Below are 24,333 nucleotides of genomic sequence, written 5' to 3' on the forward strand. Positions count from 1 at the left end.
CTACTTCTTCTTCTTCCACTCTCCATGCTGTTTATGCAGGACATGCTCTGGTGCAGGTGAAGACCCAGCACCAGAGCTCCCAGTGGGGCTAAGCAGGCAGAGAGGGTAGGGACAGTTTAAGGGACACTTTGCACATGAGTTCTGGCTCATCCTTTGGCCCCTCGGGCAGTGGCAAGGAAACACATCCACTCTGCAGCTCCATAGTTTGTACCTTTATCAACGACAGTGATGACATTTTGAAGGTAAAAGGCAGCAATGCAGACAAAAGTACCCAGCTCATAGAGTCATAGGATGGTTTGGGTTAGAAGGGACCTTAAAGATCATCTAGTTCCAACCCCCCTGCCATGGTCAGAGACACCTTCCACTAGACTAGGTTGCTCAAAGTCCCATCCAACCCAGCCTTGAACACTGCCAGGGAAAGAGCATCCACCACTTCTCCAAGCAACCTGTTCCAGCATCTCACCACCTTCATTACAGAACTCAACTTGTGAAAGCCTCTTCTGGAGCCTTCTCTGAGCCTCACAGTGCAGGGGCAAGTCCTTCTTGCTACCTTCCTGCATTCGAAACTACCAGCTCCCATACTGAAAAAATCCACACACTCTTTTGCGCCAGGAGGTGCTGGTCCATTATGATTCCAGTAAGAACAGAATTAAAAATATACTAGACTAGACTAGACCAGAACAGAACAGACTATTTCAGTTGGAAGGGACCTACAAGGATCATCTAGTCCAACTGCCTGACCATTTCAGGCCTGACCAAAAGTTAAAGCATGTTGTTCAGGTCATTGTCCAAATGCCTCTTAAACACTGACAGGCTTGGGGCATCGACCACCTTGTTCCAGTGTTTGACCACCCTCTCGGTAAAGAAATGCTTCCTAATGTCCAGTCTAAACCTCCCCTGCTGCAGCTTCGAACTGTTCCCATGCGTCCTATCACTGGATGCCAGGCAGAAGAGCTCAGCATCTCCCTCTCCTCTTCCCCTCCTTGGGAAGCTGTAGGGAGCAATGAGGTTGCCCCTCAGCCTCCTTTTCTCCAAACCAGACAAGCCCAAAGTCCCCAGCCGCTCCTCACATGCCTTCCAGCCCTTTCACCAGCTTTGTTGCCCTCCTCTGGATGCATTCAAGGACCTGAATACTCTTTTAAAATGGTGGGGCATTCAGACTCTGTAAAGCACCATATAAGATGCTATTTATTAGACCTAAGACTATAAAGAAAAAGAGAATAGTACAGATAACCTCACACCCTTTCAGATTCTGGGAACCCGGAGTGTTATCGCATCAAACAGCCCTCTGATCCACGCACAGCATACCACGCAGATCCCATCCATAAAACGAGATTCTCCTCATTTGGTTCTTTGAGCTATTTTTTAATTTATATTTTCTCAAAAGGAAACAGTCATAATTTCTACTGTCAAACAGGAAAGGTGTTTGCACGAGAAGTTCTTGCTGCATGTTTTAATAAAGACAAGGCCACGCAGGGGGTGTAATCACCGACAGCGCCTGAGAGCTGCCTGCAGGCTCCTCCGTGACAGTGAGCTGGCCACGGCAGGGGCTCATGCAACACAACACATGCTGTATGTGCAGCACAGTGCAAGCCACAGCCCTCCACACCCAGGACAGCCCCTCCATTCGTGTCAGCTTGCTTTAAACATGAAGGCAAAACCTGACAATGATGGGACAGATTTTCTCTTCAGACCTCCCTGCAAGTACCACTGCACGGACTACCTACGTCACGAGGAAAGCACCGTGCTGCCAGTGCTCATTCATCTTTTATAGGGCTCTGTCTCCTTTGTACTTTCACTTGCATGAACATCTTCCTTTTGCTCTTGTAGGCTGCAAGGATTGATTGTTTAACTGTGTCTGCTCTAGCATACAGAAACATGCCCCTGTGCAGCTTGCAGCGCCGCTAGCAGCCTTCCTTCAGCAGACTGGCATGAAATGTTTTGGTCAGACAGTTCAATTGTCAGAAATTACAAATTCAGACACTCTCAGCTAATAAAAGCTTCAGGTCCTGTTTCCACTTTTTTTTTTAATGGAACATTTGCAATTTTCTCTTATAGTAAAAAAGTTTTGAGACCTATGTTTTACCTAAATGCAGTTTTTCAAGTGGTAAGTACATGAACTGTTCCAATTGGCATGAAATCTGTTTGGTTTTACAGCTGGGGTTTTTTTGCTTTAGATCAAGCCCAAACAAATTAATTTTAGTGTTTTTCATTCAGGTCATGAATGCAAAAAATCAGCTGTTTCCACATTTCTGTCCCTCGGGACAATGAGAACGGTTTCCTTCTATAGCAGGAATTGACCACAAAATTTTCACACTCCAGTTAACTCCTACCAGAGTTAAACGAAAATTGACTTTTTCTCCACTCCATTGCCTTGCCATGTTACTCTCCTGGATTTACTTGGCAGCATAGATAAGCTGTTCAAACTTTGCTGCTATCAGTGACTTAGGAAATTGTTTTATGATGCATCACCCTCAATTCTGCGTGCAGAGTTGTGCCGATTTGAGCTACTAACCTACCTGGCCTTCATATCTGCAAAGCACACATATTTGGTCTTCAGTTGATATAAATTGAAACAACATTAGGTCTGTTTGTCAAGCAGACAGGGCTCTGCTGATGTACTGCTCTCAGAGACCAGAAGGTACCAAGACCTCCTAGGCTGCAAAACACTTCAGAAAGTGTTTTCTGACAGATTCATGGAAAAATGGAAGTTTTTAACCGATTTTGCCCATGTTGTATCTGCTGTTCAGACCTACTTAGTTCCTTCCCTTCACACACCTCAAATTATTCCATAGAATTTTCACAGAATCACAGAATGGTTTGGGTTGGAAAGGACCTTAGATCATCTAATTCCACCCCCCTGCCATGGGCAGGGACACCTTCCACCAGACCAGGTTGCTCAAATCCCGCCCCCCGACCTCCTGGCCACGCTGCTTTTGATGCAGCCCAGGATGCGATCGGCTTTCTGGGCTGCGAGCGCCCATTGCTGGCTTATATTCAGTTTTTCATCCACCAGTACCCCCAAGTCATCCTCCACAGGGCTGCTCCTGATCCACTCTTCGCTCAGCCTGTATCTGTGCTCTGTAGTTTCTTTTGGGGTTTGTTTTTTTTTTTTTAAAGAAAAGAAAAAGAAGAAGAAAGAAAAGAGTAACTGCTAAAATCCCTTTGCTCTGCTTTTGAGTCTGCATCCAGACTATTACAACCTTTTCTTCTGTATGTGTGCCTCCCACAGATTTCTCACTGCCTTCAAAAAAGGCAACCATGGTGAAGCACGATTACTGCACTCTTCAGACACAGAAAACGCCTATAAAAAAAAAAAAACACCACAAACATGGTCCAAAGTTTAAGTTTCATCATCTATTTCATCACCAGCAGTGACAATATCACCACATTCTGTAAGGGCGGACATGCAAGGCAGAGTTTTGACTACTCTAAGTGGCTCAGTAAACACTGGAGCTGATTTCATACCCCTGGATTGGGAATTCAACAAGTCACTGACTGATCAAGATTTTCCTAAGTAGTTTTGTAACTATTGACCCATTTACCTGTCACTGTAGAGCTTTAACAAACGGAAGCAGACATCTCTCAGAGGTCTTCCTGCATCATCGTCTCCTTCAACCACACAACCAGAACCCTCGAGGTAAGGGGGCGGAGGACAGCAGGCATAGTTTTCACACTCTGCTGTGTTCTAAAGAAATAGTTTTAACAGTGAGTTTAAATAGAGTGCTCTGAACAAAACTGCACTTGGAATTCCACACAGCTCAGCAGGCTCACGGACAGTACAAGGTGCACCCCCTGCACTTAAAACTTACACGGCAACTATATACTATCACGAAGCAGAAAAGAAAAAAGCCTAAACCCAGAATGCTTTGGCAGGCTTAATTTCACCTCACACAGAGCTCTTAAAAGCCACTGTGTGGAGGTATAGTCAGTTCTTGCATACATACAGCCTGTGTCCCTGAATGATTTTCTAGCTGGAGGATCACACAGGACTTGATGGAATGACAGACGGTGCATCCCTGAAAGCCTTCTCTCCCTCGGCAGAGTCTGGACAGCTAAGCGAGCGGCACTGAGCACACAGAGTCAACAAGAACCATTTTACAGGTCACTGAACTGCAGGAGAGCTGTTGTCTTTCACACCATCTAACCAGCCTGGGTCACCAAAACCCTCTTGACATTTTCACTGCTGGCAAGAACACCAGATCTGGGTTTGCAAGAGCATTCCATGCCCTGCTGCTTTCCAGTTATTAGCCCTCCTACATGAAGCTCTGGAAATAAGCTGTCTGGCTGTCAAACACCTGCAAACACTCCATCTGTGGGAGATATGCTTCAAATAAGTCACTACCAGAGCACCCTAAAGAGCAGGTCGCGAGCTTCTCGAGCGACTAGAATTACCAACAGGTTCAACCCCAGCCCCCACTCCAGGGGGGGAAGGAATCTGATGCTGTGACTACTGAAATAATGAACCCAGAGGTAATTCCACACTCAGCACCTCCGCAGCAATACTTGACTGCTCACGCAAGTCTCAGTGCAGCATTGGATGGTCTATGGGACAGAGGAAGATCTCCCTTCACCCTGGCATGACTGGCCTACCTGAAACGCTGACTCGTACATGGCAAATGCCTTGGAAGTAGAAGCCGTTGGAGGAAGCAGATCCCAGAGGTGGACAGCCAAGCAACGCTTCCAGTCCATCAGTGAGCACACATTGATACTTATTCTCCCTGATAACTGCCACACCTAGAGAAACAAATTGCCAAGTCAAACTTGTCACTCAATGGTCAGTATGTACCAGGCGTGCAACAGCGTGAGGTTATGCTAGTAAAAAACCAACGGGTCAACACCTTGAACTCCTTTTCTGCTGCGTAGCACATGCTGCGGTCGAGTGTTACAGCTTAAGCGCCCTGCTGTCAAGAAGGGGAAGTCAAGTCAATGACAAGAGCCGAGGAAGAGAACTTACAGGCTTTCCTGCAAGCAGGGCAAAGACCCACAGCCTCTCCTCCTGGATGAAGCAGTCTGCTTGCAGCCTGTGCCAGTCCACCAGTAGCACAGCCAGGAGGTCCTGACCAGGCTGGCTACCTGCCAGGTGGGAGAGGAGCACAGCAAGCCTGTGGTCACCTGGAACAGGAGACAACAGCACATCAGGCAAACCTTCCCACCTAGCCCTGCCACAGCTGTCTGTTTCTGAGTTGTGGGGCACTTTGATCAGCCTACAGCTGCACAACTGCTTTTTGTGCACAGTTTCTCACCAAAGAAACCACTCCACAAACATCTACTAGAATGGGGGTGGGGGTGGGAGAAGACAAAGGAATGGAAAGGACAGACTCCCCAAAGGAGACAAATGAATGGAAAAGTTTGCAGATTTGAGCTGACATAAAACACCAAGACGAAACCAGCCATTAGGGTCTGGAAATGTACATTTTCAAAACAAATGTGAAGGAGTTTAACAGAAGCTCAATTAAAAACAACAGCAATTAAAAAAACATTCAAAGGAGATACCGTGCAAAAAATCAGTTCCAAATGCAAGACAGCCCCACTTCCTACCTGTGGGAGAGCTGACAAGTAAGCCAGCATAAACGTGTCCAGGTACTCAAGCAGCAAGTAGAGAAGCCAGCCCTGACTCTAATCACTGTCTGACAAGGTAAAACCCTGTCCTCAGAGCAGCCAGTTACTATCAGCCCTCAATGTCTAAGTCCCCTTTATTATGCATCTCCCTTCCTCCCCACCTCCAAAAAAGCTGAGAGATTTCAGCACCTTACCTGACTGCTGTGCCAGCCTGCAAGCTTCACCAATTCTCTTCCCAGCCTCGACATCACTACCATGCCAGGACAAAGGGACTTCCTCCTCGATCCGTCCCGCAGCAGTCTCTGACAGCCAGTGAGAGAAGGCTTTCCTGCACCCCAGGGCCATGATGTATTCACTGGGCTCCTCCAAGCTCATCTCTGACTCTCCATGTTCCCCCAAAGTGCTTCACATAAAGCCCATGCCAAGCACCAGGGCCTCACACCACCTGTCAGGACAGAGTTATTCAGTCATTGGCAGCGAAAACACACAGAAGAAGATTTAGAGAGGACTCCCATAAGATTATAGGCAGAACCTTGTAGGATATCTTAAAGGATACCCTACTGTTACAAGTTGCTGCAAGAAGTCAATCAGCTCCCCAAATGCAATCAACCTAGTTTATACTTTCAGAAAGAACACCGAGTACAGTCAATTTTTCTGGTTTATTCACATTTCACTGCTCTGATGCAACCTAAAACTGATGTGAACTGGACAGCTTTCCATATTCACTGTCACCACTGTGAGAAGAATTAGTCCATACTCACTTGCTGTCACAGCAGGATCCTCGGCTGCCTTCCTAAGCCAGTCAGCATAGTCATGAATAGCAGAAGCTCCTGTGTTGGGCACCAGAAGAGGACACTGTTCATCCATATGGACAGTGCCCCGTTTCAGCTTTATCTCCAGAGGGATGAGATACAGCTCTTTGTCTCTGCCTATCTTCCATTGTTCTAAGCTCAGCTTCTCCACGTGAACCTTGAAAGAGGATTGTGAGAGTCTGGAGGAAAAAAGAAGATCAAAACAGGTAGCGGTGTTCTGAATTGTTCTCCATGCAAGCGAACTGCATCCATCATGGAGCAGCTGCATTGTGCAGCCTGTCCTCATTTTGACATCAAGACAGTAAGACTATGATCTGAGGTCAACAGCTAGGTATGAAAAACCTGGTTACACAGTCTGGGACTTAGAACCAGACTTTGGCAAATAAACCTCATCCAACTGGGTGCTTCCAGCCCTCAAAAGGCATTTAGCCCACTTTATCACACCCTGTACATTCTGTGAGAGCACATCATTCTGACAGCAAATCAGATATGCTGCAGAACATCAACCAAACAAGATTTTTGGAAGACTTAAATGGTAGAACATCTATTTCTATTCCAGTCAAGTTTAGGTATGCAGTTACACTGCCCAGGAAAGGTCTGTATACTGCTTTATATACTAGCAAAATTGAAGGCATCTGAGAATTCAGAAGCTGAACAAGAAATTCCTTAGGTAGGGCAGGTATCCTCAGGGAGGATCAACAGCAGATTAGAAGCTTCCTGGACAACAGTTCTTGACTTTCCCTCTTTTAACCTTTTGCTGGATGACAGTGCTATTTACTTGTTAAAAAAATAACTACTCTTACTGCAATATTCCAGGTCTTTGACATATAGATTTTTATATAGCAGCAACCTGAAGGAAATCTCCATGGCTAACATGATCTTGCGTCACTGCTGCACATCAGAAGGAAGATTGACCTACAATCAAGATTCTTTCAAACATGAAGAGAGAGTACATCAGAACCATCCTGAAGAAAAAGACTACTCATGATTTTGGAACAACAGGAGTTGGCAGGAATTTGTATTCTACAGACTCACACTGAAGATCCTCCATTTCACTTGACCCACTCAATCAGCCTCCACAGCCTACAAGTGTCCAGTTGGGTCCCCAACCAATACCAAACGAGCGCCCCATGAAGAGTGCCATATCCATCAGTGGCTTCCCCATTCTGTAGGTGATGGAGTTTTCCAGAGGCACACGTCACTCCTGCCTGCAGACACCAGCTGTTCTCATCTGTATCTCAGGGACTGATGGCGGTACAGAGAATGCAGACACCAACAGAGAAGTCGCCGACAAAAGGGTAACAGCAGGGGGACTGCTCGAAGTCCTTGGTCCCTTGAAATCTTGCAAAGAAGCACTTGGCGGTTGGAAAATTACGTTAGCAAATTTGGATTGCATCAGCCCTCCGACTAGAGGGAAGAAGCAGGAAGACCATTTAAGTGAATGGGGCACTCACTTTTCAGCAGCACACTTCTGATACTTTAAAGGTATTTTAGTACTTGATCAGCCCGCAAAAACATTTGTCATGGTTTGTGATGGTAACGCAGAGCTAATTGTGATTTACTTGCAGTACTGAGAACTGCAAAACCCTCCATGCCCAGCCTGATTCGCGTTAGCCAAACAAAAGCACGTGGTATTACACCAAGAACGTGTACAGTCTCACCCCAAAATTCACCGTTTCCACTAATTTAACAGATATTGTCATAGTGAGACCATTAGAACAGAAGCATCCCATGGGGAAAGCAGACACTGATTGCTATTAAGAGGATCTGGGCTGAAACCATCCCCACAGAAACATCTCAGGTCTGCCCATTTCATCAAGGAAGCAGCTCCATGGTTGCTATCAGAGGCATTATTCCTACTGAGATCACCATCTAGTGGATGTATTGGGTGTAAACAGCAAGGTTTTGGGAGTGAGGGGGGCTGCAGGGCTGGTCTCTGTGAGAAGAGGCCAGGGGCTGCCCTGTGCTGGACACAGTTGTGCCCATCAGGGGGTTTGTGGCACCTCTGAACCAATCAGCAGAGTTGGTGGTGCCTCTCTGAGAACTTCAAAAAGGGCAGAAAATGCCCCATAGGCACAAAAACAAAAAAGCGAAAACATCAGTGTGAGCACCAGGTCAAGAGACAGAGGAGGGCAGGAAGAGCTCCAGCACCAAAGCAGGTATTCCCCCTGCAGCCCGTGGGAGAAGACTCACGCTGGAGCAGGGGAAAAGCATGAGGAAGAAGGAATGGCAGAGAGGAACTGCTACGGACTGGCCACAACCTGCCATTCCCTGTCCTTGCTGCCCCGCTGCAGTAGGCAGGAGATAGAGGAGTTGGGAAGGAAGGAGGGAAGTTGAGCCTGGGAAAGGCAAGGCAGGGTAGGAAAGTGTTACTATAATTCGTCTTTGTTTCCCACTACCTAAACCTTTGTTAACTGGCAATAAATTCGTTTCACTCAAGTCTGCTTGCCAGTTACTGTCACAAGCAAAACAATCTCTCTGGTTTTATCTCTACCCATTTTTCATCCAATTTTGTCCCCTCATCCTCTTGAGGAGAGTGAGAGAGAAAGTGGCTGGGTGGGCATCTGGCTGCTGGCCAGAGCTAACCCACCCCAGCACACAACTGCTCTGCCATATGTTCAGCCAGTGACAGGATTTTTCCTGCTTATACTAGAATTAAACTCTTCCTTCATGCAATATGTGGTTTCTCACAATACCTGCCTATCTGTTCTGTCCTTGGGATTTTGAAATAGGGAGCCTCAAAGAACAGATCTCTTGAGAGGTATCAATTTTTACTGGTTGCTTCCCAGGATAATGATCCAGGATCAAACCTAGGTCGTCTCCATCAGGAAGCAAGGAAGCTTTCATAATCTAGAAAGGTGAGAAGGCAAGCCTGCACATTAGCAATCACTCTCACAGCAGCAGCGAGCTGATCTCATCAGCTCCTTTCCCAACCAAGATAACTTCTACATGTGGCATGTAACCAAACAATACACTCCTGCTGCGCACACTTCAAGTAACCGTGAAGGCACACAGCTCAGGAGAACTGAAAGGAAGCCTGCCAGCTGATGATAAATTTTTACAAACTACTAGTTAAATCAGTGTCACAGTACTTGTTAGGATGGGCACCAAGTCCTAAAATAATCGTGGTTTCTTGGATCTTAGCTCTACCTACTGTTCAGCTTAAGTAATAACTCCACTATTGTTTCCTTACAAATTAAAAACACATTTAGAAGCCCGTAAGTGTTCCAGGTACTACCCTTTCATCAAAAAAAAATAACACCACCAAACCCCAAACCAAGACCAGTTATCCTGTTACCTTGTTTTCCCCAAGCTGGCCCTGAGGCCCTGACCAATAGCTTCTCCATTGCCCACACTTCAGAATTTGGATATCTCAGTTCTAGCCTATAGATGATTTTAATTTCTGCATTAGGCTTTTCATGTCTATAAAGGCTTACCACAGAAACATGCCAGTCTAACATGTGCCTTTTAATCATACCATAGGTGTGAAGTATAGTTTATTACAAGTTGGTATATAAATTCCCTTAGGGAGGCAAATGGAGAAGTCAGAGATATTACCAAGTCCTCTCTTTCAGAGAGGGGAAATTGCAAGACACTCAGCTGCAAGACGTGGGGGTTAATACCCAGGGTTGACACGATGTGAGTCGAAGCAGGCACTGCCTCCTGCTCTTCTGCTATCTTCTACAGCGGGCTCCTGGGGAGGCTCTGGGGTGATGTCTGTCATACCACTGTCCAGTTGCTCCACTTCAGGGGTCTGCGGACACATGCAGAGGCCACATCAGACAACAGACTGCAACAGTTTGCTGGGAAACAGCACTTAATAGTTTCAACTATCACCTGCAAATGAAGCAGAGTACTCCCTTGCTTGTGTTGAGTGAGACTCCGCATTAAGGTGAGGGATGAATATCAATAACCTGTTCCCAGTCACTTCAGAGTTGTAACGTAACAGTGCAAGTTACAGTGAAGGAGAAGTCACGGTTTAGTACATCCTCCTGAAGTTTACCAAGTTCTGCCATTCAGTTTAAGAAACTGTTCTTCAGCTTTCCATTTTTCATGTGACCGACAAAAAGGAAGAGGGTGCTGTGCATCCTTGCCTTCCTTCCCTTCTCAAAATGCTATCACGCAAAGAAAAGTCTCCTGTGCCTACGTTCAACTTGGGACATTTCAGATGACTGAGCAAACCAGTTTAAAAGCAGCCATTCTCCAGCATTACTGTGTGGTACCACTGGTGGCTGATGAGCAGATGAGTCACTATACTACCTGCTTTGTTTCCCCAGCTGTGATGTAGTACAAATTAAAAACAATCAGTTTATATTCCACAAAGAACTTAAGAGAAGTTTCAAGTGGACATGAGCCCCTTCAAGATCACGCAACACTGGGCCACAGAGTGTGTGTGTGCACCCACAGGCCTGTGTGCAATTTCAGTTTTAAGTTTTAAACCAGGACACAACTGTCATTGGACCGGAAAGCTGTGTGGTTTTTCTAATGATATTCTACCTATCACTAGCACATCAGCAGTTCCAAAGTTAAACACAGTAGTTTTCTTCCAATCTGCAGCTACATTTCTCACCTCCACTACTAGTCCAAGGCAGGAAGAAGAATTCATTTTTTATTATTTTTCTGAAGGCAATCGCATAGCATCACCTTTGCGATGAGCCTGAAATGACCTCTACGCACCTTTGGTCACCTAAGACAACTTGAACTCCTGCTCCAGGCAGGGCCCAAAAACATTCAGTCCATACAAACAAAAAGCAGGCATCAGAAGTTAACTCTGACCACTGTCATCACCTCTACTTCTGCCCAGCTTGCCAACTGGGGCGACTCTAGCAGTGAGCCCCTCAAGCTGGTACCAAACACGGAGCGTAACAGCGCGCTGCAAGCCATTCAACTGCTTGTCAGCTCTGCCACCAGAAGCTGTTTGAAGGACAGAAGCCCCTGGAGAATGCCATTCCCTACCGGTATTGTGCAGCTGATGGGCCAAAGCACCCGGCCCAGGAGTATTTAGCCTGTGCCACAGTAGCTGAATGGCCTTCGGGTGGTTCCTGATGGGCTCTGAACCCAAGCAGTGCACTGGGTTTGCTCCAGTCTAACCATCCCCTGTTGCTTAGATACGAGTGTCCTGTGGAAGATTCATGCCTACAGTTTACCTTGTTTCCAGAAGAAACAACGTACGGACTGCTGAAGCGATGCATATAGGTGAGCACAGAAACCATGGCAGACACTGCACTGGAAATCAGGCTAAGCAATTTCAGAGCATACTCAAATGGCTGCAGCTTAGCTCATGAGAATCAGCCAAGAAATGCGATGAAGGTTACCAGATGAGGCAGACAAAATGAGACCAGGAGGTCTGTAAAGACAGAACTTACTGGCAGGCACAGCAGGAGCATTAGCTAGTGGTGTCTGAGCATGCCTACCCTACCTGGAGCAGACTTACACCCAGGGCATCACCAGGCAAGGGCTTGCTCCCTGGGCGAGCGGACAGAGGGGCGCAGCCGTTCGCGCGGCAGGGGCGCTCAGTCGGCGAAGAGCAAAGCAGCAGGGACAGCAGCGGTGAGTTGTTTAGCCGAGCGCTAGATCAGCAGCTCAGCCATGGTCTCTGCCTGGCGGAAGGCAGCGGTCTCTACACGCACCAGAAGGGACGTGGGAACCCAGGCAGAGCTCCCACGGAAACATGCAGCCGTCCAGGTCAGAGGCCGCAGGGAGTGCCAGAGCCTTGGGCTGGCAAGAAGCAGCAGTGATGAGAAGTTCATGGTAAGGGCAGCAGGCAAAAACCCCTCTTGCCCACCTCGCCCCTCCAGGCGCCTCTGAGCAACAGGTATGTGGCTCTGGTTGAGGAAGAACAGCTAGATAAGGATGGGGACAATGGGCAAGCACACCAGAATTGTCTACACAGTCAGACAGGCCAACCACCCATACCACCACTACACACAAAAGGAAGAAAAGAAGGGGTATAGTTGTAGGTAACTCTGGTCTGGGGGGAACAGAGGGTCCAATATGCCATGTAGGCCCCTCTCACAGAGAGGTCTGCTGTCTCCGTGAAGCCCATGTTAAGGACATCACTAGGAAACTTCCTAGCTTAGTGAGGCCCACAGGTTACTACCCACTACTGATTTTCCACGTAGGGGGAGATAAAGCAGCAACTAGTAGTCCAAGAATGATCAAGAAAGACTTCAGGGCCTTGGGACGGTTAGTGGGAGAATCTGGGGCGCAGGTTATTTTTTCTTCTCCCGTTCCAGTTGAAAGCAGTGACATTGGAAGCAACAGGAGAATCCAGTCTATCAACACATGGCTCCGTAGCTGGTGTCACCACCACCATTTTGGGTTTGTGATAATGGGATGACCTACACAGCACCAGGAATGCTGGCATCCAACAGGGGACACCCTTCTCTAAGGGGGAAGAGGGTCTTTGCCCAAGGGATTTTGGGGCTGATTGACAGGGCTTTAAACTAAATGTGAAGGCGGTACATGCAGCCAAGTCTACTACACAGCCATGTGTGTCACGGTCCACTCGGTGGAGCTGTGACGGTTCGTTTGCTGTGATCTCGAAGAGCAAAATTAGGGCGACCACACCAAAGGGGTTTGCTTCAATCAAAAAGTGAAACTTTATCGTTCGCCCATAAAGCGGCGTGCAATAGGGAAAGAGGGCGAAAGGAAAGGGAAATTAAAAGTGAAAAGAGGAAAGAGATTGATAGCCACCACTGCAGGTCCAAGGCGTCCCTATGGTCCCAGGTCTAGGCAGTGTCCCGCCGGTCCTTACAATCGTTGTGATCCTTGGTGGGGAAAGCTTCCAAAGTTCGGGTGCTGAGGAGTCATCTTTTATGCCAAGTAACACACCTTGCTCCTCCTCCGTATCTCTGCTTCTTCTTGGCTCCATTGATGCTGATCAGTCTTTCATGACAGCAGTTATGTGGTCCACCTTACCAGCGCAGGCTTGGCTCTGGTGATCGTTGAAAGAAGGTTGTAGTGGGGTAGGGGGTCAGTCTCTTCTCCCAAGTCACTACTGATAGACAGGAGGAAATGGCCTCAAGTTGAGCCAGGGGAGGTTTAGGTTGGACATTAGGAAAAATTTCTTTACCAAAAGAGTAGTCAAACATTGGAACAGGCTGCCCAGGGAAGTGGCTGAGTCACCATCCCTGGAGGTGTTCAAAAAAAGTTTAGATATGGGACCTGTAGACATGGTTTAGCGGGCCTGGTGGTATTAGGTCAACAGTTGGACTTGATCTCAGAGGTCTATTCCAACCTAATGATTCTATGATGACGATCTGCAGTTTCATGTGCATGTAGACCCAGCAGACAGCAAGAGCTTGCATCCCCTGCAGCCCACGGGGCATGCAGTGACCCCGGGCACCAGGCTAGTCTCCCCCTTATTCAGGCAAGAGCCACTTTCTTGCTAAAGCTGAAGGATCCGAGCATGCCATTTATTTTTGTGCATTATATTAATTTACCAGAGCTTTCTGCGTAGCTGCTTTCTGAGTGCTTTGCAGCTGACGCACCAGCGCTTTGTCAGTGTATGCACACCAAAGCAGCAGCAGATGACAACTCATGTGCTGTTTTGGAGGACTCAGAGCAAGAAGGAGGTGAAGAGACAGGGAGATGGTAATGAGCTACCAGAAAGCATTTAGTAACAATAATGCATATTCCCAATCCAGTGTTTTAAAGGGGTGCTTTCCAAACTCTTTTTCAACTGGCTTCACTCCTATTTGAAGCAATTTTTGAACAGTTGAAGTGGGTTTTAGAGCCTTGAGGAACACCTGGCTTCCTGGTAGAGTAGCTGCAGTCAGGCACAGACCATTCATCTCTTTCCCAGGGCAGCGGGTCAGACAGACAGCCAACAGAGCAGAACAGCGAACATAATTACCACGCCATTAAAACTCACCGTGTTGTAGGAGGTTGCTTATGGAAAGGAGCAGGTGCAGCACCAGGGTCTCGTAGTTTCAACTGAAAATGGAGAAGGGCTATGTTACAACGCTGAACACCAAGGACTGCCTCCAATAGAACACAATGGCCATAGCATGGTGATAATTTCTGATCCTTACCAGCTCTTTGTTTGTGAGCAGAGCCAGCTCCAAATATCTGCTGGGCACAAGTGGGATCTGGAGAACAGGAACCTCCTAGAAGTGAACAAATGACACTGCAGTTATTGAGGTATGTTCAGGAGCTTCAAAGTAAAAAAAACCCAAAGTGGTGTTACTCAAACACAGAAATTCCCTTATGTACAAGAACACAGAGCAATTATGCATTAGAGAAGGATTAATGAGCGTAGTGAGTAATCAGGGCGAGAGCAGAGAGATTCAGAGACAGAACACACTTGCAGGTGGGGTTTTCTTGGTAGCAGAGGGACCACCTGGCATCACTCACATTCAATCAGCTCATTACGAGCTGCAGACCTTTGCACATGCTCAGACTATTTTTTAATCATTCCGTTTGGCACCACAAAAACCGTGTCAAAGGGAGAACCGAGTGGGGTCAACATGAGCTGCCTGCATCAAGCAGCTCCACGCTAGAACCCAGAAGGGTAAACAGATCATTGCAGATCAAAACTGGTCCTGAAGTGAAATTGTTCAGGCCAGGCAAAAACCACAAAGATAACTCTTAGTTTTGCTTCATTTTCCCCAGCACACCTGCATAATACAGCAAACAGGAGCGTGCCCACCGATAGACCCAGCCAGCAAGAGGCACCACGTACTGCGCCCGGGATCCACCAGCCTCTGGAAAGAAGGTGGACAGTAGTTCTTGCTTGTGCCCTTTGCACATTCACCTGTGCAGCAGCAGCTCCCTAGTTCAAATCTGCTCTAGGTGCGACACGCTCCACCTTGGGCTGGGCAGAGCTCGTTGACTTCTACATTTGCTACATCCAGCGCATTAATTGCCAGTGGCAATTGGTTAATGGGTCATCTGGGGGGTTATTCTTCTCCTCTGAGCATGTTATTGCTCAGTGGCAGCACTGTCCCATCACTGATAGGGTGAGCGTACAGTAAGACTGTGAGGGCATTCAAGATCTGCAGGTTTGGTGAGGTGGCGAGGGAAAAAAGCAGCTGACCCTACAAAAATCTGGCTGGTAGCTTTGGCATCGGCTGAGGTGGGGATGAGGAAGCTTTTCTCTTGAGTAGTTCCCAGGTGTTTTGTGGTAGAAGAGAGCAGGATGAGTTGCTGTCTCTCAGAAAGACAACTTGCTAAATGGTTTGGCTGTGGCAGAAATAGGCAAGGCTAGAAAAATGCTATTGCTTAAGTCACTTGAAGCATGGGGTCCCATCTCTCTTCCCTGTCAAACAAATAACACTTTATTATTCTTCTTCTAAATTACCATCCTTCCCTGGCATGTTCTCAGTCAACTCCGTCAAATTGTAGCAATTTATAAAACTAGATTTCTGTCATGGGAGCTGGTAAGTCATTCTTTCATCTAAACTCTTCCTATTATTGTCAGAAGGCAGCACCTCTGAACATCACCCTTTCTTTCTTTCACTGAATACAATCACAGGACGCTGGCATAGGCCAGGCTCTTCCTAGAAATAATCCACACTCACAGGTACAAAAATAAGACTTGATCTCAGCTCTTTTGAAAGCAGGAACAGCAACGGCAAAAGTCCTCACAAGCTCTAAAAGCATTCAGAAATCAAAGCAAATAAACTATTTTTCTAACAAAGGTGTTTCTGAAAACAACCGCATCAGTAATAGCCAATAGCAAATGATGTCAGAACAAACTCATTTCCTTTGAAAACACGGAAACTCTGTTTCTGAACACAAAAGCACCAGCAGATGTGTGTATTTTGACATTGCTAAAGCTTTTGTGTGTGTGCCATTTAAGGAAACTGGGGCAGCAGAGTTTAGATTTGCTCCCTCAAAGTTCAATGCTAACTGACGACAGAGAGACGGCAGTTGTTGATCTTGATTGCCAAGATGGAAAGATGCATTAAATGGAGTCCAAGGGAGTCAGACCGGGAGCAGAAACTGTTCCACACCTAGCCCAGCAACGTGCGGTCAACACAGCATGCTGGCAGACTTGCGGACCACTCCACCAGAGAAGAACAATGAGCAGTGATGAGACTCGAACCATCCTGGCGTTGGCTAGGACAGGGTTAAATTTCAGAGGAAGCTGGGAGGGGGCACAGCCAGAACAGCCCAACCGAACCAGCCACCATATTATTCCATACCATGACGACTTCAGGCTCGGTATATAAGGAGGAGAGGCACGGAAAGGTGAGCGGGCCAGGTGGTGAGCCATTGTGTCCTGTGTCACCTGCTGTATGTATTAGTTCATTACTATTGTGGTTGTTTCCTCTCTCATTGTGTTGTTCCATTAAACTGTCCTTATCTCAACCCACCAGGTTTTACCTTTTTCTCCCAATTATCCTCCCTGCTCTGCTGCCAGGGGAGGGGTGAGTGAGCAGCCTCCTGGTGCCCTGCTCCTGGCTGGGCTCGAACCATTACAGCCCCTTTTGGCACCAAACTTGGAGCAAGAGGAATCTGAGATAAGGATAGTAAGTGAGAGAGGTGGCGGGCAAAACATGAACTGGACTTAAGAATGTTAAAAGAAAATAATCATGGGGATTGTTGTTGTAACTGTGGTGCAGGGACGAGGGGTGGATTGTGCAAATTGTCGATTTTCGTTCGGTAATGCGATGATGTGACTTTAATGTTGGTATGGGCAACTTTGGAGAAGGTTCTTTTGTTGATGCGAGGGAAGTTGGTGAAGATTGTGTGATAACTCTTAAATGTGATTCGCAGAGGCGAGGGGTGGAATGTGATGGTTTGGTGTCTGATGGGGTTTTGGTAGCGGGGGAGGGGGCTACAGAGGTGGTTCCTGCAAGAAGCTTCAAGAAGCTTCCCCCCCCCCCTCCAATTTCGGTATCTGGCCAAGGCCAGACCTGTGGCACCTCTGCAAACAGGTCTACTTAAGAGTGAAAGAACCTGTTGAGGAGTTCTTTGTTCACCTTTTATTGTTGGTGAGTGGGTGAGAGGAGGAGGATGTGAGAGAGACAGCCCTGCGGACACCCCGGTCAGTGAGGCAGGAGAGGGGGAGCTGTGCCGGAGCAGAGGTTCCCCTGCGGCCCGCGGGGGGGTGGCGGCTGAGCCCCCGCAGCCCCTGGAGCCCAGCGCTGCCCCAGCCGTTGCCCTGCGGCCCGCGGAGGGCCCCGGGCCGGAGCAGGGACCGGCCCGGAGCAGCCGTGACCGGGCCGTGGCTCCGAGGCAGCCCGCGCTGGAGCCGCCCGTCGGCGGGAGGGCGGCAGCCCCGGGAGGGACCCGCGCTGGGGGGTTCTGGGGAGCTGCGGCCCCGCGGGAAGGACTCGCGTTGGGGCCGTTGGAGGAGGAATGTCTGCCGGGAGAGGGACCCCGCGGTGGGGCAGGGGAGGGCTGCGAGGGCCCCTCTCCTGAGGGGGAAGGAGCAGCGGAGACCCCTTGTGCCGGACGGGCTGTGACCCCCATTCCCTGCCCCTGCGCTGCTGGGGGGGAAGAGGGAGCAGAGCTGAGCCGGGGGAGAGTGGAGGGGGTGTGTGTTTGGGGGGGGGGGGGGGGGGAAGATGCGTTGTTTTTAAAACGTGGTTGTGTCTCTCATTGTCCTTGATGGTGGTGGATGTTTTGTATTAAATGGATGTTGTTATCCCCAAGTTGAGTCCGTCTTTTGCCCGTGACCATAACTGGTGAGTGAGCCCTCCCTGTCCTTTGTCTCGACCCTCGGGCCTTTTGGTTGTATTTTCTCCTTCCCATCCCTCAGGGGAGGGGGTAGGGGTGAGCAAGTGGCTGCTGGGGGCTTTGCTGCTGGCTGGGTGGGCTGAAACCACAAGTCCTTTTTGGCGCCCAACGTGGGGCCCAAAGGGTTGAGATAACGGCAGATCAGGCCAGAGCGTGTTAAAAGTTTTGTTACACACACTTCTTTTATTAGTTAAATAACCACTGGGCACCACCTTGGTTCGTTTGTTCACCTGGTGGTGCCATGTAAATTCAAACATGCACTGCGTACTCCCTGCCGGGATGTTTGTGGCCTCTGGGAGAGGGATCAGGACCATCATTTTGCTGCACTGGCTCACGTCGACTTACGATATGATTGCATCACTGGTCACGAGGTTAAGCTGGTATTTCTATCCAGCACTGCTGTCATGCCTGTTCCTCGGGCACCTTCTCTCGAAATTTGTTACTGATCACACCCAGTCCACGGGAGAGACAAAGGGGGATGCTTTCTCCTGCTTTTCCACCTCTCCTTTCACCTTCAGGCTAATTATAGCAGCTTTTGAGAATTCTGAATATCCCTGGGATGCCCAAGCCAGCATGTTCTTATTGCTGAGTCTCCTCAATGTGTCCCAGGTCTTGTTCAGGGTTAAATACATTTTTTCTAAGAATAGCACCCAGAGATCTGCCCTGAGGCTGGATAATTGCAAGATCGGCAGGGTATGTGGGAGAGCATGGGGAAGTGCCTAGGACAGTGGTCACCCCCAGTGTTTTGGAATTTCACCCCTGAACAAATGCAGAATCCTAAAAAACTAGTAAAATACTTGGAAAAGGTATGCTGTCACCCTGGCAATTCCAGAGAGACCCAAATCACTGCAATATGCTGGGGCCTGGCCTGCCAAGCCCTTCCCAACACAACTCGGTGCCCTCGAGGGGAAGAGGAGGACTCTGGACCTGGAAACAGACTGACAGGTGCTACAGCTGAACCAGAGAACCAGCCTGTGCCGCTATCAGTTGCCCCTACCCAGAAGTTGATCGGAATACACAGTCTAACCACCAGAGCCTGTCTGGCTGTAGGCTGCTGCCCTCCCACGGCAAGCTGGGCCAGCAGCCGCTCCTATCTCTGTATTCCTATGAACTGACTTCAGCTCCTGGGACCAGCTGCCAGAAACCAAAGCTTCCGAACACCCACTTTGCTGGCTCACTGTCTGAAGCTGAAAATCAGCACCCTGGGGCACTCAGCCTTTCTGTCCTGCGAGGGAAGCCTTTGGGGTTGGGAAGGACTGCGTGCTGCTCAAGGAGCAATTGCCCTCCTGAGCCTGGGAGTGACTTTGTTAGTGCTGAACAATGATGTCCCAGGAGAGAGGGTGCGGATCCCAGGCTCTTCTCCCATAGTGACAGCTTTTTATTGCTATCGTCGGGGTGGGTTTTTTTTTTCTAATGTCTGTATCTTGGCAACCCAGGAGTTGTTGACTTGGAAACTCAGTGCTTCAAACAAGGCTGGGCTTGTTGGAGCGTTTCTGCTGAATCCTGCACCTGTTACCATGGCAGGGCTGTGAAGTTAAACCTCAGCACAGGTACCAGGCGCTTGCTTTCGTGCAAGTGCCCTTCGGGTGAGTTCCCGGGCTGCTGGCGTTCTTTATCACCCTGGTTCAGACAACTGCCACCGGTAGCAGTGCCTCCTCCCCCAAATATCACGTACACATCTTACCTCCACCTCCGTTCTCATCCTAGAAGGGCTCTGCATGAAAGTCATGCCACAACAGAGGAAACGCCTCTGAATTAATTAAGATTCTCTCACCTGATTCTTATGAACAGAAGTAAACAAGGCAGGACTGAAGCTCCACGTGAGTGAGTTCACTGAAGCAACAGACCCTTCCACTGAAGGCTGAAGCCAACTTGTCAGCAGAACAGACCTTCAAGTAACTGAAAACCAAGGGGGTTTTATTATGAAGGAGATTTTTCTGCTCTGAGAGCCTGAATTTTTATGTGCTCAGCTTAAAGCACTGCATCATACTAGCTGTAAGAAAAACAGGCCTCTGGGAAGAACTAAGAGCACTGAGTTCAGCCAACCCGCAGCTGCTGGTGACTGCTGAAAAATGCATCTTCTTTACTCACAGATGTCTTGTATCATGGCTCTCAAACTCTACTACTTCAGTTAGAACTTTTTTATAAAAAGTACCATGAGAAATCCTCTTTTTTGGTCTGCACTTATATTTTAGGATTAGCATCAGCATCCCTGGACTTCTACAGTGAAACAGATGTCCAAGAGAGTCTAAAATATTTTATTGTAACTAGTACAAGCTGAAAAGCAAGAATTCAACTTTGCAAAAATATTCTGAGGCTGTGAAAGCTGCATTTTGCTTTGATAGGGAGTAAAATAAAAACAGGTTGCAGAAAGCTTCAGAGTTCAAAAGCATAAGGACCCAGAGTTATAGTTTCATCTTAACCAACCAACCAGGGCTGGTTTTGCATTTAAAGTTGGGGATATTTGGACACAGGCAGTGCCAGGCTCAGAGAGGTTCACCTACAGCAGTTGTCTGAGCCTAGAGTAAGTTCATAGAAAGTACAGAAATCAGGCTGAGTCAGGAGCAGCCCACATCATCCAAATAGTGCTGGGAGAAAACAGGGCCCCTCAGACTCTGCACAGTCCTCTCAAACACAAATCTAACTCTGTAACCTGGCACGGATGTCCATATGTAAGAGAAATTCAGAGCTATTCTGCATTCCCAAAGTTTTTCCAGAGTCTTTGGACTGCACATGCAGTGACCGCTCAGACCTCATGTCACTAGACCCTGCACTTTTAGTCAACAGGTTTGCAGCCTCCAGAGCTGAATCTTCCTGTTCACACTATTTGCATGGATGCTCCATGCCTGCACCTATACAGATCTGAATTGCTCTGAATTCTTATGGCCTGTTGCAGGCAGCCTGCATTTTCTCTGGACTCTGCCTGCCCAGAAATCATTCTGGCCTGAAGACAAGCAACGTCAGGGCTCTTACAAGGGAGGTCTTTGACAAACTCATCTGTGCCTCGCTAGATTAATAAATCTGTCTTACTCAAACTACAGTTTAAGCACTCTCTGTAGAACACTCAAAGCACTGGGCACACCTTCCTGGATTCCTACCTGCACCTCAAGTATGCTCCATCAGGCTGACAAGCAAACAAGCCATTCAGCTGCCCCCAGGGCTACCCAGCTGCTGCTCCACAACAGACAGAGCCACCGCAACTTCCCAAGTTGTTTCAGTGAGATCCATTACATTAAACCTCCCCAGGGTGCACACACTGTCTGTCAGCAAAGCAGGGTGTCCTTTATTCTAATTTGCAGTACAATACCCTGGATAATTCTCCATTTCAGGGCTGTGTCAGAGCACTGCTTATCTCCGAGCCCTTGGGCCAGCCCACTGCCAGAGACCTCTCTCTCCACATCCCTCCTCCACACATTTTCCACGCAGAACAGTCTGCAGATTATTTTTCCTATCTCCTCCACTGCCCGCTGCATTCTGTCGGTGTTTGAACACTGCCTATTCACCTCGGCTCTCAACAGGCACCCACACCTTTGACACCCACTGGAACACCACAGACCGGACCCCCCGCTGCCATCACCGGCCTAAAACCCCAACCGACCCGGGCTGATTTGCTCCAGCTCAGCCTCCTGCACACCGCCGGGCTTGAGCCAAGCTGGGAGAAACGCTTGTGCTCTGGTTCAGCCAGGTTAGTGACAGCAATCCGAGCTCATACAACACACGGGCCGACGCGGGGCTTCTCAGGCAGAGAAAACATGGCGGCCGCTGCCCTACCTCGAGCCAGAGGCCTCCGCGTGCGCATGCGCGGCGGCCGCTATCGCTCCGCCTGGCGGCGCGGCGGCGCCGTCCTCAAGCTGGCGCCTTTCTCTTGTGGCGGGGGACTACAGTACCCAGCATGCCCCGCGGGCCCCGAGCGGAAAGATCTACCGGCGGCGCTTGCCCAGTGGGGGAGGCGGGTGGTGTGCGCCGGAAGTGGTGGGTTCGTGCCGCCATGAGGGCGTCTCGGCGCTCCGTCGCGCTCCTCGCCTGGGGCGGCGGCTGCGGGTCGGGCCCGCTCCAGGGGCTGCTCCGGGTCCTGCTGCCCCCGGGGCCCCGGAGAGGTGAGAAGCGCCGGAGGGCCGTGCTCGGGCCCCTTGGCCCGCTGGGACCCGCCGACTCAGCCGGCAGCCTCCGCCGGGCCGTGCTGGGCGCTGCGCGCAGCCCCTGCGGGGGACGGGGGGCGCAGGGCCGCCTGGGGTGCTGGGGGGAGCCTCGGCCTCGTGGGTTGCGCTGGCGGCTGCAGGGGGCTTTTGGCGGGCTGGGCTCGTTGCCTGAGAGCGATCGTGGGGGCCTGGCGCTGAGGGAGAGCAAAACCCTTCCCTTGGGGCTGGAACAAGGCAAGGGGCGAGTTCCCTGGGCACGAGCAGCTCATGGGGAGCAACAGAGAACGTTTGAGACGGGAGGAGCAACGGGAGTTAGCCGAGGGGCGCGGAAAGGCGTCACGAAACGGTGTCTCACATCCCGCCGGTGGAAACGTGGCCGAGTTTTGAAAAGAGCTTCGGGCTGAGAGCTGTGCCTCGAGTCACTACGGGAGTGAGGCGGTAGGAAGAAGAGCAGCACGTCTGGGCAACCAAAAGCTTCCTGCTGTAATATTAGGTTTTCCGAGGGAACGTCTACAATATTTATGTTCAGTCCAATGGAAAAAAAAAAATCCACTAATGCATTTAGAGGGCAAAGATAGGTGTTGGAAAGCTCTTGTGGCTCAGTTAAAAAAAAAAAAAAGTTTTATTCCACAGTAAATTTTAATTTGCATTATTTGTAAGTACTATTCTGTGTTTATGCACTTAAACACAAGTCTTTTGTCTCTTTCCTCTTAAGGCTTACACAGACTTTGGTTTGTATACTGCAGCTGGCTTAGTCACAGTCGCTTCTTTAGAATAAATACAAGGTAGCACTTGGTTTATCTATCGGTGGCACAATACAACTGCCCTCTTGTTAAAATGATACAAAACTTTTGAGTAGAGGTCTAGGTAAGATACAGAACAACATTTTGGTTAAGGCAGAGCCAGCAGTGCAAAAGGTTTCAAATAAGCATGGATGTAGAAGTACAGAATCTGTAACGTGCAAGGCCCCACACAGATAAGATGAAGAGAAAAATAAGCTTGAAATAAAGTAGGAGAAGCAGTGAAACATCTTATACAAACTCCCTCGCATAATAGATAGGATGGATCTTTGACTAACACCTTTCTCTGAGGCATTAGTTGCAAACATCACATTGCTTTGTTTCCCAGTTACTCTTCTGGTGAACCAACAGATTCGTTCTGAGCGTTAGATTTGCCTGGCTTTCTGGAAAAAAAAAAAAAAAAAAGCTGTAGCTTTATCTTCACGCATAGCAGTTGCTGGAAAGGATAGCGGTAGAGAGAAGTGTAAAAACAGTGTGGTTGAGGGATTCTGTGAGGAAGCAAGTTGATGACGTTAGCTGTCACCGGGAGAAATTGGCAGTGTGTAAGAACTGCAGATGTTTTAAGAGAAAGAAAATTACTTAAGTGGTGTTTCTCAAATACTGCAAAACCATTGGTTGTGGCGGGTTTATTTTTGTTGTATCAGGATGCTTGTCTGTTGCCCAGCTTCCCAGTTCTATGAATACACTTAAGATCGAGATAGGAGTCCTAGTTGGTACAGATTTCCTACAGAAAAGGGGTTTCTGATGCGCGCTATAGCCAGCGGTTGTTTGCAACATCCGTGCAGCTTTGCTGTGATGGGAGAAACCAGCGTATTGTGTGATAAACCGATCAGGTTAAGTTTAAGGAACATGTTGTCACTTCCAGGTTTTGCTGCCACGCTCGTTAGGAGGTCATATGATGTCAGAAGAGTTGAAATCACTCCCCTGGAGCAGAGGAAGGTTACATTTGACACCCATGCTTTGGTGCGGGACCTGGAAGCCCATGGTAAGTGATATCTGAGAAATGATTCAAAGGAAAACGTGAAGTACTGTCACTGAGTGCTGTCACTTTTCCCAGCGTGCCTGTGCTTGGTGCTACAAAATGGGTTGGCAGCTGGTGAAGGAGAGGCACCGGGCACTATTTGGTGCCTCTGTAACCGCACAAGTAACTGTTTCGTTGGAGGTACCTTGTTCGAGGCTGTCGGCAAGGTTGTGTCGTGTCTGCCGGCCGAGGAACATAGTGCGGTTAACACGTGTCAAGTAGCAATAACAGTTAAAGAACTGTTTTCTGGCAAAACTGAAGCTTTAACAGAAGTTCCTTCTAGACTGCTAGTAGTAACTTCAGGGGTT

The 24,333-nt window shown here is 48.7% G+C and overlaps 2 protein-coding genes across 2 annotated transcripts in view; one reads left to right on the forward strand and one right to left on the reverse strand.

The window, feature by feature from the left end:
- On the reverse strand, window positions 1-22,055 carry LOC104346879 (nuclear pore complex protein Nup98-Nup96-like). The gene is given in 16 exon segments (XM_086473150.1): window positions 1-88; window positions 3,546-3,688; window positions 4,594-4,737; window positions 4,958-5,115; window positions 5,757-5,948; window positions 5,951-5,997; window positions 6,320-6,553; window positions 9,998-10,128; window positions 11,522-11,595; window positions 12,160-12,217; window positions 13,296-13,374; window positions 14,251-14,312; window positions 14,411-14,485; window positions 19,620-19,698; window positions 21,837-21,943; window positions 21,990-22,055. Coding segments are annotated over 16 exon segments (1,737 nt in total).
- CCDC90B (coiled-coil domain containing 90B) overlaps window positions 22,054-24,333 on the forward strand; it is a 10,882-nt gene continuing 8,602 nt past the window's right edge. The window contains exons 1-2 of the mRNA XM_086481694.1: window positions 22,054-22,162; window positions 23,870-23,989. Of these exons, the coding sequence (XP_086337820.1) occupies window positions 22,054-22,162; window positions 23,870-23,989 (229 nt within the window). The remainder of the gene's footprint in view (window positions 22,163-23,869; window positions 23,990-24,333) is intronic.

The sequence above is a fragment of the Leptosomus discolor genome, chromosome 1 (assembly GCF_034619465.1).
Source record: "Leptosomus discolor isolate bLepDis1 chromosome 1, bLepDis1.hap2, whole genome shotgun sequence".
NCBI lineage: Eukaryota > Metazoa > Chordata > Aves > Leptosomiformes > Leptosomidae > Leptosomus > Leptosomus discolor.